The sequence below is a fragment of the Strix uralensis genome, chromosome 2 (genome assembly GCF_047716275.1).
Source record: "Strix uralensis isolate ZFMK-TIS-50842 chromosome 2, bStrUra1, whole genome shotgun sequence".
Classification (NCBI taxonomy): Eukaryota; Metazoa; Chordata; class Aves; order Strigiformes; family Strigidae; genus Strix; species Strix uralensis.
In genome coordinates this window covers 41,198,731-41,213,411 of record NC_133973.1, presented here as the reverse complement: position 1 = coordinate 41,213,411, position 14,681 = coordinate 41,198,731, and the positions used below count along the sequence as shown (strand labels likewise).

Genomic DNA, 14,681 nt, shown 5'->3' with positions numbered 1-14,681 from the left:
TGTACATTGAACACTGCAATAAAAGACAGAAGGTATACAGTAAGTTTCTGGTTACTCCTTCTTACCCTGTTCTAGCAAAAAGGTATGGAAGTAAAAGAGCAAGGCACTTGTTAACCTAGGGAGGGTCAATTCTATCATTTGAGAACACATTAGGAAATAGTCCTTGGTCTTTTAGTCCTAAATTTATCCTGTAACAGTATTCTAGTAATTTCTCTGAAAAGACGCCTTTGCTTCTCATACAAACTGAAGTGAAAAATTAAGCCCTTATTATAGGGGGACCTTTTACGGTCAAGCTCCAAAAATTATTCCAAACCTTATTTAGCTGTTTTCATTTCAGAAAAAGATATTGTTAAGAATGGGGCTTAAACACTAGTAGCACTATTGTAACTGAAAAGCCAAAGCTTGCTGTGCACTTCTGTTTCCGATAAGAGAGGCATTCCTTTTACCATCAGAGATCTCCCAAGAAAACTTGTAACTCACTCGGAACACAGCTTAAGTTTATTAAAAGAAGTTACTAACCCGACACTCTAAAACACAGTTCAGTTTACACCTAAGCTGAAGCGAAGGCTCTCTTCGACCATGCTTTGGATCCTTACTTAGGTATCCTCTTGCATCTGATATATGCAAAGAAAAAGAAAAGGGTTTCTTGGCGTTCTTTTGGTGGCCATATTAGCTGACTTGTACACTATCTTAAGAGATCACTTTAGCTCTTCACTAGATGGAAGAGCCCAAGCATAGAGAATCATCCCATCACAGGTGAAGGAGAGATGAAAACACTAAAATCCTCAAGTGTGCAGTGCAGAAAAGGATTAGACTGAACCCAGTCATATTGCAGAGAACGTCCTGAAAGCGACGATAGTATTAGTACCAGTCATCACATTACACTTTGGTACTAAAAATACCAAGGACCACACTACTACTAAGCACAATGATTGCACATATATATAGTCCATAAACAGAAGACAAAATTACAAAGATTTACAGTTTAAGTGACCATCAATATGAAGACTAATGATTTCAACTGTGATCTTTTTAACACAAATAAACTTTTATCAACTTTATTACATAGTATTTACAACTTAAAAATTTGGAGAAATTTTTAAGCAACCTGCAACCCTACTGTTAGAAAGGCCAGACAATCTTTACGGTATTCCTCTAATGTTAACATAAACTGACACGAACCTTAAGAGGTACAGAAACTCAAAACCACATAAAGTAAAATAAAGTCCTTGCAAAACAAGGACTCTGTCTATCATAAAAGCCATGCTTCAGTCTTCTAGATTCAATACCAACTAAAGACAGGCATTCTCTCTTTGGCATAAAGAAAACTACTGCTACGTGTACGTGGAGCTCCTATGAAAAACTCAGAGCAGTTTTCCCCTCAGATGAATACCCAAGACGTTTCAACTCTACACTACTATGCTTTATAAACTACTCAATGCATTTTGAATGAAAATTTTAATTAAAAAAATAAAGAAGTACACTCAGCACTATTATCTGTGAATTGTCAATCAAATGCACAGTCTGACCAACATAACAAAAGACTTAAATATGTTAGATTGTGTATTCTCAATCAATCTCTTCAAAACCAATCTCTCAAGATATCTGGAAACAAGTTTGAAAAAAAAAAAAATATGGCACACCTGTGTTTTTGATCACTACCAGTTATCCCAAGCTATGTTAACACATTTTTGAAGGCTAATATAGAAATCCCAAATTGACTTCTTGCTTGAAGTATGTTTGTGTCAGCCAAGTCTGAAGACAAGACAGTACCCTAGAACATAACACATCTGGTAAAGTAAAACTACACGACTAATGTTAGTGTCATAAATGCCACTTTAAAAAATTCAACAAGAAATTGGGAATATTATTCTGATTTTTATCTTCATATACCTTTCAGCGATGGACAGGTATACTGGAAATATATGCAAATGAAGATTTCCTTTAATTTTTTTTTCTAAAGGAAACATGAACTAGAATTTCTCTCTATCCCTCCTGGCCTTTCTTTTCTCCCACACCAACTCAGAATGAAAAATGCATGCTTGCAGAACTTAAACACATTAAATGTCACACAATAAACAGTTTATCACTGTCATTCCAATCAATTCATTCATATACTATTGCATTATAATTGTTTAACACTCCAGCACACCAAAACCTATTACTGCGTTTACACAAAGTCAGTCTTATCAGTTTATTGTATTTAAAAGTGTTTAAAGTTTATCCTAAAGATCAGAATATGCCTCAACAAATTGGACAGCATGCTGTCAGCTAAGAAACTATCTCCTTATTTCTCTAGTAAATTGTACGGGAACTTTGACTAAATATTCAGACATTTTACAGGCAAAGATCTCTTTCCCACACCCTTTGTGAAAATACCTCTTACTACCTTAAATGACAACGGTAACTACCTATTTAGGAAAGATAAATTACATGTTTTAATATTTCATGTGTCTGAAACGCAAATCAGGGCCAGATGTGCTATTTGCAAGAACTAAATTACTGTATCAATCAATAATAAATCATAGAAACGTGCAGACATTTAGTGGATGTTTCACTGAAAGATGCTTAGTAAGATGCATACATAGCAATTCAAAGCAGATTTACAGCAGCTTTCCTCAAGTTGCTTGAAGATGGGCAAGGTGGTACCCAAAACCTGTAAGCTGAATAAAGATGCTGCATCCCTGGTTCCCTGGAAGCCACCTGTGTGACTTGGAAAATTATGAAGGAACAGGAACACTACTTATACAACTGTACATGAAATTGTGTATTTATTTTAAATGTTTTTTTGAGGACTGACATGACATCTGTGAGGAAAAGCTTGAGCAATCACAACGAGATATCAACCCTTCACACCATCACTGCTGCTATTTTCAGCGATCCACCCTGTTTTTGCTACAGTGCTCTTGGCATCATTATGCTACTGTGATTCAATATTTATCCGTTAGATCTAGTTACATCACAACACTATGTATACTACCTAAATCTCACATGGAACTTCTGTAGCTAATACCTAATCCACAGTTTTTGAGCACTCTCTTAAAAATTCTCCAATGACAAAACAAAAAGTCAACTGAGATGTGCAGTCATCTGTACCCCTGTGAATCATCCATTCTCTAAAAGGGTGTGCGGTCATGCATAATCACTGCACCTTCTTTCTAACGGTAATCAGGTACGAATAAAATCGTGTGTGAGCTGCAGTGGTTCGCATAAAACCACTTGTGAAAGGAGTGTCCCAAAAATTGTCTTCAAAACATATTTAAGAAGAGTTTTGTTTCTCAGCTACAGAAGCTCCTCACCAACAACCAGCATTAAGCTAAAGCTATCATTCGCCACTTATGACAGCAAACAAGACCCTTTAATCTTAATATTGTAAAAAGTTGTTTGTGTTAAGAGAAAGGTAGTAGTACCTTGTGAAATGACAGAACTGAGTGCTGAAACTTCTGCTGACAACAAAGTCACCTGCTAAGTCCAAGACTAGCATTTTAGTATAATCCTGAGGAAAGATTAATTCTAGAATATTTTTAGCCCTAGCTTTGAAAGTAGACAGCACTTGATATGAACTGAAAAGCATACTGGTGAAGAGCGGGCAAGAGAACACATGCAGAAAAAAAATAATCTTTGTTTATAATCAGAACAGGGTGAACAATTATTCTTATAATGAACAGTGTCACTACTAAGGCTTCCACAGCAATCTCAGCTTTGAAATCAGAAACATACAGAAAATTAGGAAGTCACAATATTGCTACATCTTTTATGTCCTTTTTGCAACACAGACACAACTACAGAAAATACACGAAAGATGACGAATAAATAAAAAATGGATTCCAAAACTGGGCAGTCACGAAAATATGGGGGGTGGTGGGAAGGGAGAATGGAGTTCAGCTTTAATTCTTTATCACCATCTGATCTGGGGGATTCTATGCATTTTCTTGGTGTGATTACACAGACTGAGACTTGAACTGTCATTTTCATCCACCCTGCAACAGTGCTCACCCGAAAGAGGCAGCTGGGGAACGCCAGCAACTACCTCAACTCCTAGGTTTGATGCAAGCAACCTCGAACATCGGTTTAATAGCAATTGCATAATAAGACTCAAAAGGCCAAGCACTCCTAGTGCCTTATGCATCTCTATTTCCACACGAATGAGAGTGGAGGGGAAGATCTGGACGAAAACCGAGCACTACCCGAGCGTCACTAGTACTGCCACTAACAAGCTGGTTATTATGCAGCAAAGAAGAGGAAAAACCAATACCTGGCGCACAAATATGCGGACACCCAGTGAATAGGTGGATCTAGAGAGAGATAGCTTCCCTCTCCCTTCCCCAATAGGCAATCCTTGATGGGTGTGCCAGGAATGGGATATAGGGGGGAGGAGAAGAAAAGGGGTGGGAAGTGGTTGCCGCTTGCTGCAGCCAGCCTGAGCGATGGTTAGGTGGTTAATCATGGTGGCTGAGGAAACATGGGGTCACTTCTCCCCGTTCCGCCTCCCGTGTAACAGGGAAGGTGGGCAGCGCGGCGGGGGTACCCGCCGTGCCACCGCCACCCGCCGAGGGGGGACCCGGACCCCGCACGGCTCGCACGGACCCGCCGGCGGCGGCGACTCAGGTGGGTGCCGAGCCAGAGCATCCCTCTCCCCTCCCTCCCGGGGGCACCGCCGCCCCCTCCCCCGCTCTGCCCGGCGGCGCACACGCCCGCCCGGCCCTGGCCGCCTCCCGCTCCCCCGCGGGACTCACTTGCCGATCACCTCGCAGAGCTCGTACACGTCCTCGAACAGCACGTCGTCGTCGGCCATGGTCCGGGCGGGGGGAGCTCAGCCCGAGAGGCGGCGGCCCCGGGGAGGGGGGGGGGGGGGGGGACGGGAGGGAGGGAGGGAGGGAGGGGGGGGCGAGGGAGGGAGGGAGGGGGAGGGGGGCCGCGGTCACGGTCCCCGCCGCGCGGCGCGCTCTGCTGCCGGTCAGCGCCAACCTCCGCCGCCGCCACCACGGTAAATCCCAACCGCTCTCGCCGCCGCCACCTTCCTGGGGCGCTGCCGCCCGCCCCGGGGGGCTCCCGCGGCCGCGCCGGGACTCCCCGCTCCTCCTCCCGCGGGCCGCAGCCGCCGCCGCTCCCCGCGCGTGTCACACGCTCGACGACCCCACCTTCCTCCGCCCCCCACCCCCCTCCCGCCCCCTCCCTCCCCCTCCCAGCCGGCTACTCCCCGGCGGCGGCAGCGGGCGGGCAGCTCCGGCTAGCGGGGCGGCGCGGGGTCCATGGAGGGGATCGGCGCGGCGGGGAGAGGAGCGGGGCCGGCGGCAGGCGGCAGCGCCGTCTCGCTCCCTCGCCGAGCGGGCGGGCGGCCGCGCGCTCCCGGGAGGGCGGGGGGGAGGGGGCGCGCGCGCGCGCCGGGAGGGAGGATAATAGTGGGAGGGGGAGGGGCGGGGAGCTGCGGGCGCGGCCGGTGATTACGCTCCCAGGCGCGAGGAGGAGGAGAAGCGGCGGCGGCGGCGGCGGCCGCGATAGGCGCTCGCTTGACTGGAGGGCGGGCGGGCGCGCGCTCCCCGCCGCCGTCACGCAAAGCCGTCACGGCGCGCGCGCGCGGAGGCGGGCACCGGCGCGCGCGCCCGCCGCCAGGCCGAGCAGGCGCGGCAGGCACGCACGCACGCACGCGGGGGGCTGCGTTCGCTTCCGCTCCCTTTCTCCCCACCTTCCCCCCGCCCCGCCCCGCCCCGCCCCGCCCCGCCCGCATCGTGCGCGGGGCCACGCCCACCGTCCGTTCGGGGGGCCGGGGGGGGGGGTGTCGGCCGGGCCGCTGTGCGCAGGCGCGGGCTGGGGTGACGTCATGGCGCGGGGAGGGGGCTCGGCGGGGTGGCTGGCGGTGCTGGCGGCGGTGGTGCGTGAGGGCGCGGCCGGGCCGGCGGCAGCGGCGGCGAGCGGGATCGAGCCGTGTCGGGCTCGGGTACCGACCTCCCTCCTCCCCTCCCCCGCGGCCAGCTGAGCGCCACCGGCTGGCGTGGGGCCGGCGGCAGAAGGAACCGGCGGCCCAAGGAACCGGCGGTGCCGGCGCGCTGAGGCCGCGGCGGGTCGCGTAGGCAGGCGCGGGCAGGGAGGAGGGGAGATTTGCGGCTCCCTCAGTGGGTGGCGAGGGCCGGTGCTTAGGTGAGGGGCACGGCGCTTCAGCCGGCCGCCCCTCTGCTGCTCTCACAATCTCGACTGTAGTAATAAAGAACCTGTGAGCAAAACTGGGCTCGGAGAACTTTGTCCGGGGGCGGTTAAAGTGTTTTTTTTTGTTTTGTTTTGTTTTTTTTTCCAAGGGGATGTATTTTCTGGAGCACAATTTGAACCCTCTTTGTTATCAGGAAAACAGTCATCTTCTTATTCGCCCTAAAAGTAGTGAATTAAAATAACCTTTTGGGAGTGCTCTTAGATATGTGCTTCCAGTTGGGTAAGTAACTGGTGGCTGCTGTTTCTGTTAAAAATGTCTGAGACATCCGGTGAATATTAAAACACCAAGTACTTACCTGATACATTGCATTTCATGATTTTTGCATGTTGCACAGAAAACTGTGAAAGACAGATACAAGTTGCACATGTGTGCTTTTCCAAGTTTTGAATTAGGTGGTTTGTAGAAGAAAGCAAAGCTCCCGAGTCACGAACTGTTGAGAGTTTACAAAGTATTTTTGCCAAAGTACTTCAGCACACATGCAACTTCTCAAAACTTATTAACAAAGGTAAATTATACAGTTGCTCCCCACACAGAGGGAAAAAAAACTGTCAAAGCAGAATTAGCTGATGGAATGGTTTAAAGGTTAGCTTTAAAATGCAGAGCTGACAACACTTTACCAAGAACACCTTGTTCCTGTCTCCAGATGAATTCAAAAGAAAAAAATCAGGAAAAGCAGTGAATAATTACATCTATCTCCTGCGCAATGGTAGCATATAAGGTGAGGGACATTCCAGCTATATGCCATATAAACCTTTAAAAGATATTTAAACACCATCTGCTATTTGGAATGCGAACAAAAAGCCAATATATTTAGATTGTTCCCTAAGTTCCACACAGCTGAACATGTGGGCAACCATTTTTTCCTTTTGCGAGGCCATCAGGCTGAGTACTACATAGGCCTCACAGTAGTGAGTTTTAGAATATGGGTGAGCATTCACTTGTGTTTTGAGCTGAAATTGTCATCTGACTATATGCGGAGCCTTCATTAGAAATTAGCAAGAAAAAATACAAAAATCATACAGAAGGGAAGAAAAATGCTCATAACAGAGCTGAAGCAAATGTTTTTGCCACTAACAGTGCCACTTCACAGAGGTCTCGCCTTCCTCTGGATGCCAGGCACCAAGGCTCACACCAGCCCACATCACCTGGGTGTGACAGATTAAACTGAAAACAAGGAATATCAAGCACAATACGTGGGTGCTTTGGACCAAAATACTGTAATAGAAAAAACCCTTTAAGAACTTTGGAGGGCCCTTGGGTCAGCACATAAATATGGTTTTCTGCTAATGGACAGGGTGTCAGAGCACAGGTTGGAGAGTTAGACTTGTCGTGGGAAGGTAGTTTCTTGGAAGACACTGCACAAAAATGGGCTTTCACTAAGAGAAGTGGCGTATTCCCTGGCATCTAGCCTACTTGAAGGGTCCTACTACCTTCCAGGAAGGAGGTTATCAGCTGCTTTTTTATCTGATGGGCTGAGCTTCCTGTTTTGTTGGATTTTTTTTTCCCATTCTGGAGCAAAGAAGACACGCTTGTTAGAGCAGTTGTAGCATTCATTGCTTAGGCTGGCAAGAAGCAAGGCGATTCTATCAAAGCCTACAAACGTGTCAGTTGTCCACATTCGGTGCAGGGGGAGAGTGAAAATGGGTGCTACCTACCATTTGGGTTGCATGAGAAGAATCTGTCTGAACTAGGATCTGTGTGCAGATCTGTATCATAGAAAGTTGCATACTGAGCCAGCAAAAGCAGCAAGGATACCACCACCTCAGCAATTAATAGAACAAATGAGAACTATGCTGTAATTTAGTTTCAGATTGAATGGGCTCAAGAAAATAGGAGCGTAATTTTGCCAGCAGCTACTACCCAATAGTATGACCCTCCAAGCAATGCATATATAGATATGTTTGTGATCATGAATTTCAGCCACAAGTTTGAAAGTAGTCATTCCCTTTCCCTTTTCTAGGCAGGCATTCTTGATTTTCACCCATGTATCTAATACATCTCCTTATAGATTCTGGGTTTAATTTACAAGTTTAAGGTTAAATTCTGAAATATGGACATCTAGCATCTTATTAGAAGTATGTAACGATAATGTTTGACATACAAGCAGAAGAAACTTTACGTTTGAGATGTGGAATGATTTACTGTCAAGGGTAATGGTTGGTCTGAAAACAGTTCAGGGTATCAGTCACTACAGGGCTGGGAGAGGGACTTCTCCATAGCGAAATAGCAAGAAAAGGACACTGACTATTCACAGGAAGGAAATGCTTTACAATCCCTGGTAGCCTTCCGCAGACCACAGCACGTTTTTGAGCTGCCTGTCTGTCAGATTCTGAACTGCCAGGTTAAGGTGGTGTAATTTTGGGCAAGCCACTATTGTTGTTTAATTCAAAAGTTTATTTTAAAGTCCTAAGACGTAGGCGAGTGTGGGCTTGGGCACTAGAAAACCCATTTCTTAAAAATTGTTGGGGTTTTCAAGGTTTATTTGGCTGTGGTCTTTGCAGGGTGTGCACATAGGGTCTGTTGGTGAGCCACAGGGCAGGTAAATTGTTCAAAGGTTGTTTATGGAACCATAGTTATCAGTTACATCCGAACAGCCTTTATAGTGTTTTCATTTAAAAGTGTGATGTAAAAGGTACGTGATGATGAACAAGAAATTTTAAGGGTTTGACAGTGTTCTGTAATCCAAAAGATGTAGGAAGCACCGAATTCTCTGCCTCAAATTCCAAGTATAAGAGGGCCCCGGGTACTTTGATCTGTAACCCGGGTATTAATTCTCTCCCTCTTTCAAAGTTCAAGGACGATATTGACACTGAAGATGAGTATGAATTGTTAGTACTTCGTAAGAGAGAATATTGGAGGCTTACCAGATTTCTGACAAACTGCCATATTGTTTAGGAGTCTGAATTCTATGAACTGAAAACAGTTCATATTTTGGGCAATAGAAATGTATTTTGGTTGCAATGAAAAAAGACGATGTTTTGATCACGACAAACACAGGCATTTTCAATCCTTGTAAAAAATGTCTGTCAAAAGAACACTAAAAAGCCATCAGCCAACCCTGAATCAGTCTGGACAACTTCTTACAAAAGTATATAATTAAATCAGCTTGGAAATCTACTGTGTGGCAGGGCAGTCTGCAGCTGCAGAGCTCAGGTATAGCACACTGCACAAGTCGTGCCACATCGTAATTAAGGAGGCTGGGTTTCCCATGAATGCGTGTCTTAACAGGTGAATGGTGTTTGTCTAGGAATATAAATCTCCAACTGCATTTTTTTCCTTAGTGGAGTTTTTTTTAAGTTCCTCCACAGTGTGAATTCTCCATTGTTCAATGAGAAGTGGACTTTCACTGCCACCCTTTCTCACTGAAGACACTATCAGGGCTCTTCTATCAGGTCTCTTTTCTGCAGCCCCCTATCTTCAAAGGACAGTTGAAGCTTATCTCTGGGATCCGTACCTTGCCCCCATCTAATTCTGTCGAAATTGACCCCCAGGTTCAAAAGTTCCTGGGAAAGATAACAGACGTGTATGTATATGTGAACATGCGAAAGCATAAATGTCATTTCCTCAGGCAACCGGCTAAGAGCTGCCTCTTTTGAATGAGGAATTCTTTTTTACTGCCCTTCAGACATGGTGACCACATTCCCTTCACCAGACACTTGACTCATACTGACCCAGCCCCCTGGCTGGGAGAGAGTGCCAGGTCAAGTAGTCAGCCAGGCCTTGGTGAAGGAATGGTAAGGGAAAAAGTCACATTCTGCATCTGTAATTAAACCATAGTCATAATTAAACATAAATTACAGTAACTCCACTGAAGATAGGTAGTAAACTAAACCAAAGCTGAGCCTATCTGATTCTGCCAAAGAAGCTCAGGGGCACCCTTCAAAATCGGTTTCCAAAGGTGAAACAGTCCCAGGTAGGAACAACTGGCAACATCAAAAGAGAGGGAAAAACTTAAAAATTATAAAAAACCCTACTTAATGGAGTTTCTTTTTTAGTTATTCCTTGCTATACTGGTTATTTTTCCTTTCCTTGTGCACTGTGTACCTGTGAACAATCTTGACTGGATTACTGGAGATGCTTATTTCTTTTCTCTCCAGTTGCAGCTTTTCCTCATTGATGGGTATGGACTAATAAGAATTGTGGAGGAAATCTCTCCATGATGCTTTTATTGAAACTTTTTTAAATTAAAAAGATCTTACAAGATGTACAGGGGATAAAACCAGGAAATAAAGATAACTCAAAATTCTGGTTATCTTTTCATCATTATCCTAAACGGAAATTTGCAACCATATGCTACAGTCATGTACCTATATACAGAAAAATAATTAAAAATCACATCATAAGGACAATATCAAAATACTACGTACTAGCACTGGGATAAAAAAAATCCAAACCAAACCAAAACCCCTTATATTTTCCTTTCATATTTCTTTTCTTCTTTCTTGCATTTCTCACCCTCCTACTATCTTTTGTAGAAATGTATTAAGCTCTTTTGAGTAGACAGGTGTCACCCTAATAGTTAGGAACTCCAGAAGGGCCCCTCAAAGCAGAGTAAGTGCCCAGAGGAGCTTTGGTGTAGATAAATGGCAAGGAATACTGCATCTAGAAGAAATCCTCACCTACACCATCCCTGCATGATGCTGAACTTGGAACTGGCAGTTGCAGGTCTGGAAAGAGCCCTCACCCTGGCAGTTCTCTGAAACCATTGCTGCAGGGTGCAATGACGGTCCAAAGAAGCCAATAAAATACTGGGCATATCAGGACAGGCATGAAGTCAAGGCAGAAGGTGTAATTTTTCCTCCATATAAAGCTCTGGTGCATCCGCAGCTGGAGGGCTGGGACATTTCAGGCCACCACGTCTCCAGAAGGACACAAAGGAGTTTGCAAAGGAAGAGAGAGAGAAGGGCAATGGAAACCAAGGATGAGCTGTCTGCCTTGCCAGAAGAGGGCAAAAGGCTGGGGCTTGTCAGTTTTCAGAGGAGACACCTGAAGTGTAGGATATGGTCGAGGTTTACAAAATCATGAACGTGGTAGATAAGGTGAAGGCAGAACTGTTTTTCACCAAATCCTGCAATACTAAAACTGAGGGGTGCCCAGTAAAACAAGTAGGAAGGTAGTTTAAGACAGATACATAAAAGTACTTTTTAAAAAAATTATACACACACACTGGATAGTGAACCTTGAGAACTTGCTGCCACAGGGAGCTGTGGACACCGATAGTATCAGCAGGTTGAAAAAGGAATTAGACCATTTCAGGGATCATTATAAACAAATACTGGAAGGAATAGGCAGGGGCGTGCCATGGAGCATCCCTGCTGCAACAAATGTAGATGCTGGGGAAGTGGAAGGGGAACTGACTGCAAATAGTGGCTAGACTTTCATGCACTTTCTGAACTATCTCCTACTGCCACTGCTCCATTTTTATTATCAAATATGTAAATGCAGTATTTCACTACAAACTATGCAGTCAGCTTCTCCACATTCTGGGAAATCACAAGAGTCAGCATACCTGGAACGCAAAGAATATCCTTAGCCAGGAAGACCACATTATTGATCTCAGTCTATCCCCTGTTGGGTAAGCAGGGCTAGGTGGATTCATTAGGGCATTTCTTAAATTCTCAGCCTTTTAGTTTCATCCTATATTGCATTTTTCATTCTCAACTTTGTCCTTTATTTTGTCCTCATTCTGCCACCAATTTACTTTACAAACCCTATTTATGAGATTTGAGACACCTGTTTTTTCTTACTACATTTCCCAGATCACTGTATCTATTGATGTGCAGTAATACAATCCAAAAGCTGACAAGGCTTACAGTTTAAGACTTCTAAGACATAGGTATGGCTTTACCACTTATCCTATAGCTTCATGGTAAGCCAAGCTTACCACATTTTATAACTTTAGAAGAGAATACTAATTCTGTAAATAATTATTTGCCCAGTATTCTGTCTTCCTCATCATCCAGCTTTTTTTCCTTCCCTCCTGGTTTTCTCAGCCTACTTTTTTTTTTCAGATGGGCTATAGCTTCACAGAAGAGAGCAAACACTGCTCTGCCTGGCCACTTAGTTGCTTCCTACTTCCTTCTCCCTCTTCCGTACCCTTTCCCTTTCTGAAGCGTTATGCTGACACTACATGATTATTCACTCCCTAACTTCGAGGCTTTTTTATCCTTCAAACACAAAACCACCTGCAATGGGAGGAGTTAGTATCAACTTCCTGGTTTGAACCGGCCAAGTTACTATTGAGAAAGCTTCTTGTAAATCTTTTGCCTGCAGAAATGCAATTCATAGATTGTTTGCAACAGATCTTTGAAATTTAGCAGGGAAAAAGTCCTAGACAGCAAAGATGTATGCTTTACTGTGTCACATGAAATTCTATTCGGGTCTGACAGAGGGAGAAATTGGAAGAAAAATATCCTTTTCTGCTATAGCTTATGTTGGCAGCAGCACTCTGGCAGCCATCCAATGGGACCGGCCATGGGCATTCTCATACCAGGCAGCATCCACTGCACACAGCATTGTGCTGGGAGCCTGACACTCTGGCTGTAGCTAAAAAGCTGTCATGAAAGAGAAGTTTGGAGACAGCAGAGAGAGAAAAACAAAACCATGGTCTCTAATAGCTCTCTCTAAACCCAGCATGTAGTATCTCTTTGATGTCTTCCTTTATGGGCTCAAGAGCACCCTTATTCTGAAGAAATTTGAGCCGTACTCCCCAGATAATCACCTGTTGCTGCACATGGTCTGAATCTCATCAGACATTATTATGAGTAGGTTGGGGCCTTTTCATTTAGGAGGAAAAATATACTTCCACAAAGGCAAAATATTTTTTATTTTGTGAAAAGACATTTGTGTGCTATGTGGGAGATTATTTTCAGGACTGCCGCCCTATTTGCTCTCCCTATTGGAATGTCAATGGAGAATGTAACAGAAGGTGGGAAGAAGTGGGAGGAGGACCTTGATGTTAGGACAGGAGATTGACACAAAGGTGAACAAGTTATTATTTACCTTGTAGTAAAATGTGGACCTTGGTGATGATTTGTTCACTGTTTATACGAGGCCAATATGCTCAGCCTCAGGTTTTTTTGGCCATCAGTGCTCATCTGGAGACAAGACTCTGCCCTCAGTTTTCTCACAGCTCCAGGTGTACAGCAACATCCAATACATTTCTGCTCCTTCATCAATGTAAAATCCATATGTTATCACAGGATCAGAGGAAAACCACAGATCATGGAAATATATAAACACTTTTTAAAGGACTGCAAATACCTGTTCTAACTTAGTATGTATTTTATGGATGATGACGACTCCTAATCAGAAGCTTTGTCTGATGTTGGTGATGTCCTTAGCACAAGTAACACAAAAGAATCTAGCAGAACTAAATTCTGAAGATTATATTTTTACTGTAAATTAAGGAGGAGAAAGCTTTAGGAGTAATGTTTTCTGTGAGGAAGAGCCAGAAGTAACACTTTCTGATGAATTCTAAATAATTTCTGCTTTTGTTGCTGTAGAGCTGGGCTCTGGATGGATGTATTGGCTTCTTTAAAAGGAACTTAAGAAAGTTAGGGTTCTGATGATGAAGTGGATCTACTTTAACATCTCTTGTCTTCCCCAGTCTATGGAACAGATAGCTGTGTTGCCTGTCACTCAGAGTCTGAACTACCCACTTACAGTGTAGTGTTTTTAGACTAATTAAAGCTATCCCTGTTGCTGACAGTCCACCCAAACCTCTGTGCTCTGACAGGCACAGGAACAGAGAAGCATCTCTGAGGCCAGCCCAGAGCAGGAATACACACTGTGTCCTCACCATGCTGTCACTATGTGTCATTCAAATCCCTCAGACTCCTTTGCTGTTTGAGTTCTCTTTGAGGAAGATTTACAAATCCCATGGTGTCCATTATGTGCTCCACTCCCACAGGCTTTGGGTGTGCTCGTGCTCAGTCATTACAGTTTTGGATAAAGGACAACTCTTAGACAGGAGGTTGGAGTTCAGTCATAATAACCGATTCTTTCAAACAAGAATAAAACAGGATCAAGTGTTTTCTTGTTTCAGAAGAAAGGAGATGCTATCTAAAAAACTTCTAACTTAGCATTGATATCTAATAATTACCTGCTAAGTACTTATTTACAGTAAATGTCAGAACAATGGGTAAATCATACCATGACTGGAAAAGCTGTGACTCGTACTAGGTCTGATGGTGGTTGTGTTGTCCCTCCTTTGGTGCCTTTGGTTGGAGGTATGAAGTTAATCACTGAGCAGATGTGGCCCACAGTACTTGTACCTTTCCAGAAGCATGTCAGCTCAAGAATGTGAAGGGCACACACACCAGGAATGGAATATATATAGTGAAACACACTATTATTGTCTCTGCATAATAAGTGTGCCATACACTGGCTATACACACCTGGTCAGGTAAACCAAGATTTTGGCAAGTGATTATTAGTTCTGTTTTCTCATCTTGTGAGTTTCTAATACAAATTG

General features: G+C 44.4%; 1 protein-coding gene and 1 long non-coding RNA gene across 16 annotated transcripts in view; one reads left to right on the top strand and one right to left on the bottom strand.

Moving 5' to 3' along the window:
• Positions 1-5,354, bottom strand: part of CASK (calcium/calmodulin dependent serine protein kinase) — a 225,904-nt gene extending 220,550 nt beyond the window's left edge. For 4 of the 15 annotated variants that reach the window (XM_074858493.1, XM_074858495.1, XM_074858498.1 and 1 more), the window contains exon 1: positions 4,737-5,354. In XM_074858493.1, coding sequence (XP_074714594.1) covers positions 4,737-4,795 — 59 coding nt within the window. In that variant the 5' untranslated portion in view covers positions 4,796-5,354. The remainder of the gene's footprint in view (positions 1-4,736) is intronic. The other 11 variants (XM_074858499.1, XM_074858502.1, XM_074858501.1 and 8 more) reach the window with 3 other exon arrangements.
• LOC141939212 (uncharacterized) overlaps positions 4,470-14,681 on the top strand; it is a 79,579-nt gene continuing 69,367 nt past the window's right edge. The window contains exon 1 of the long non-coding RNA XR_012627508.1: positions 4,470-4,608. This is a non-coding gene — a long non-coding RNA (uncharacterized LOC141939212). The remainder of the gene's footprint in view (positions 4,609-14,681) is intronic.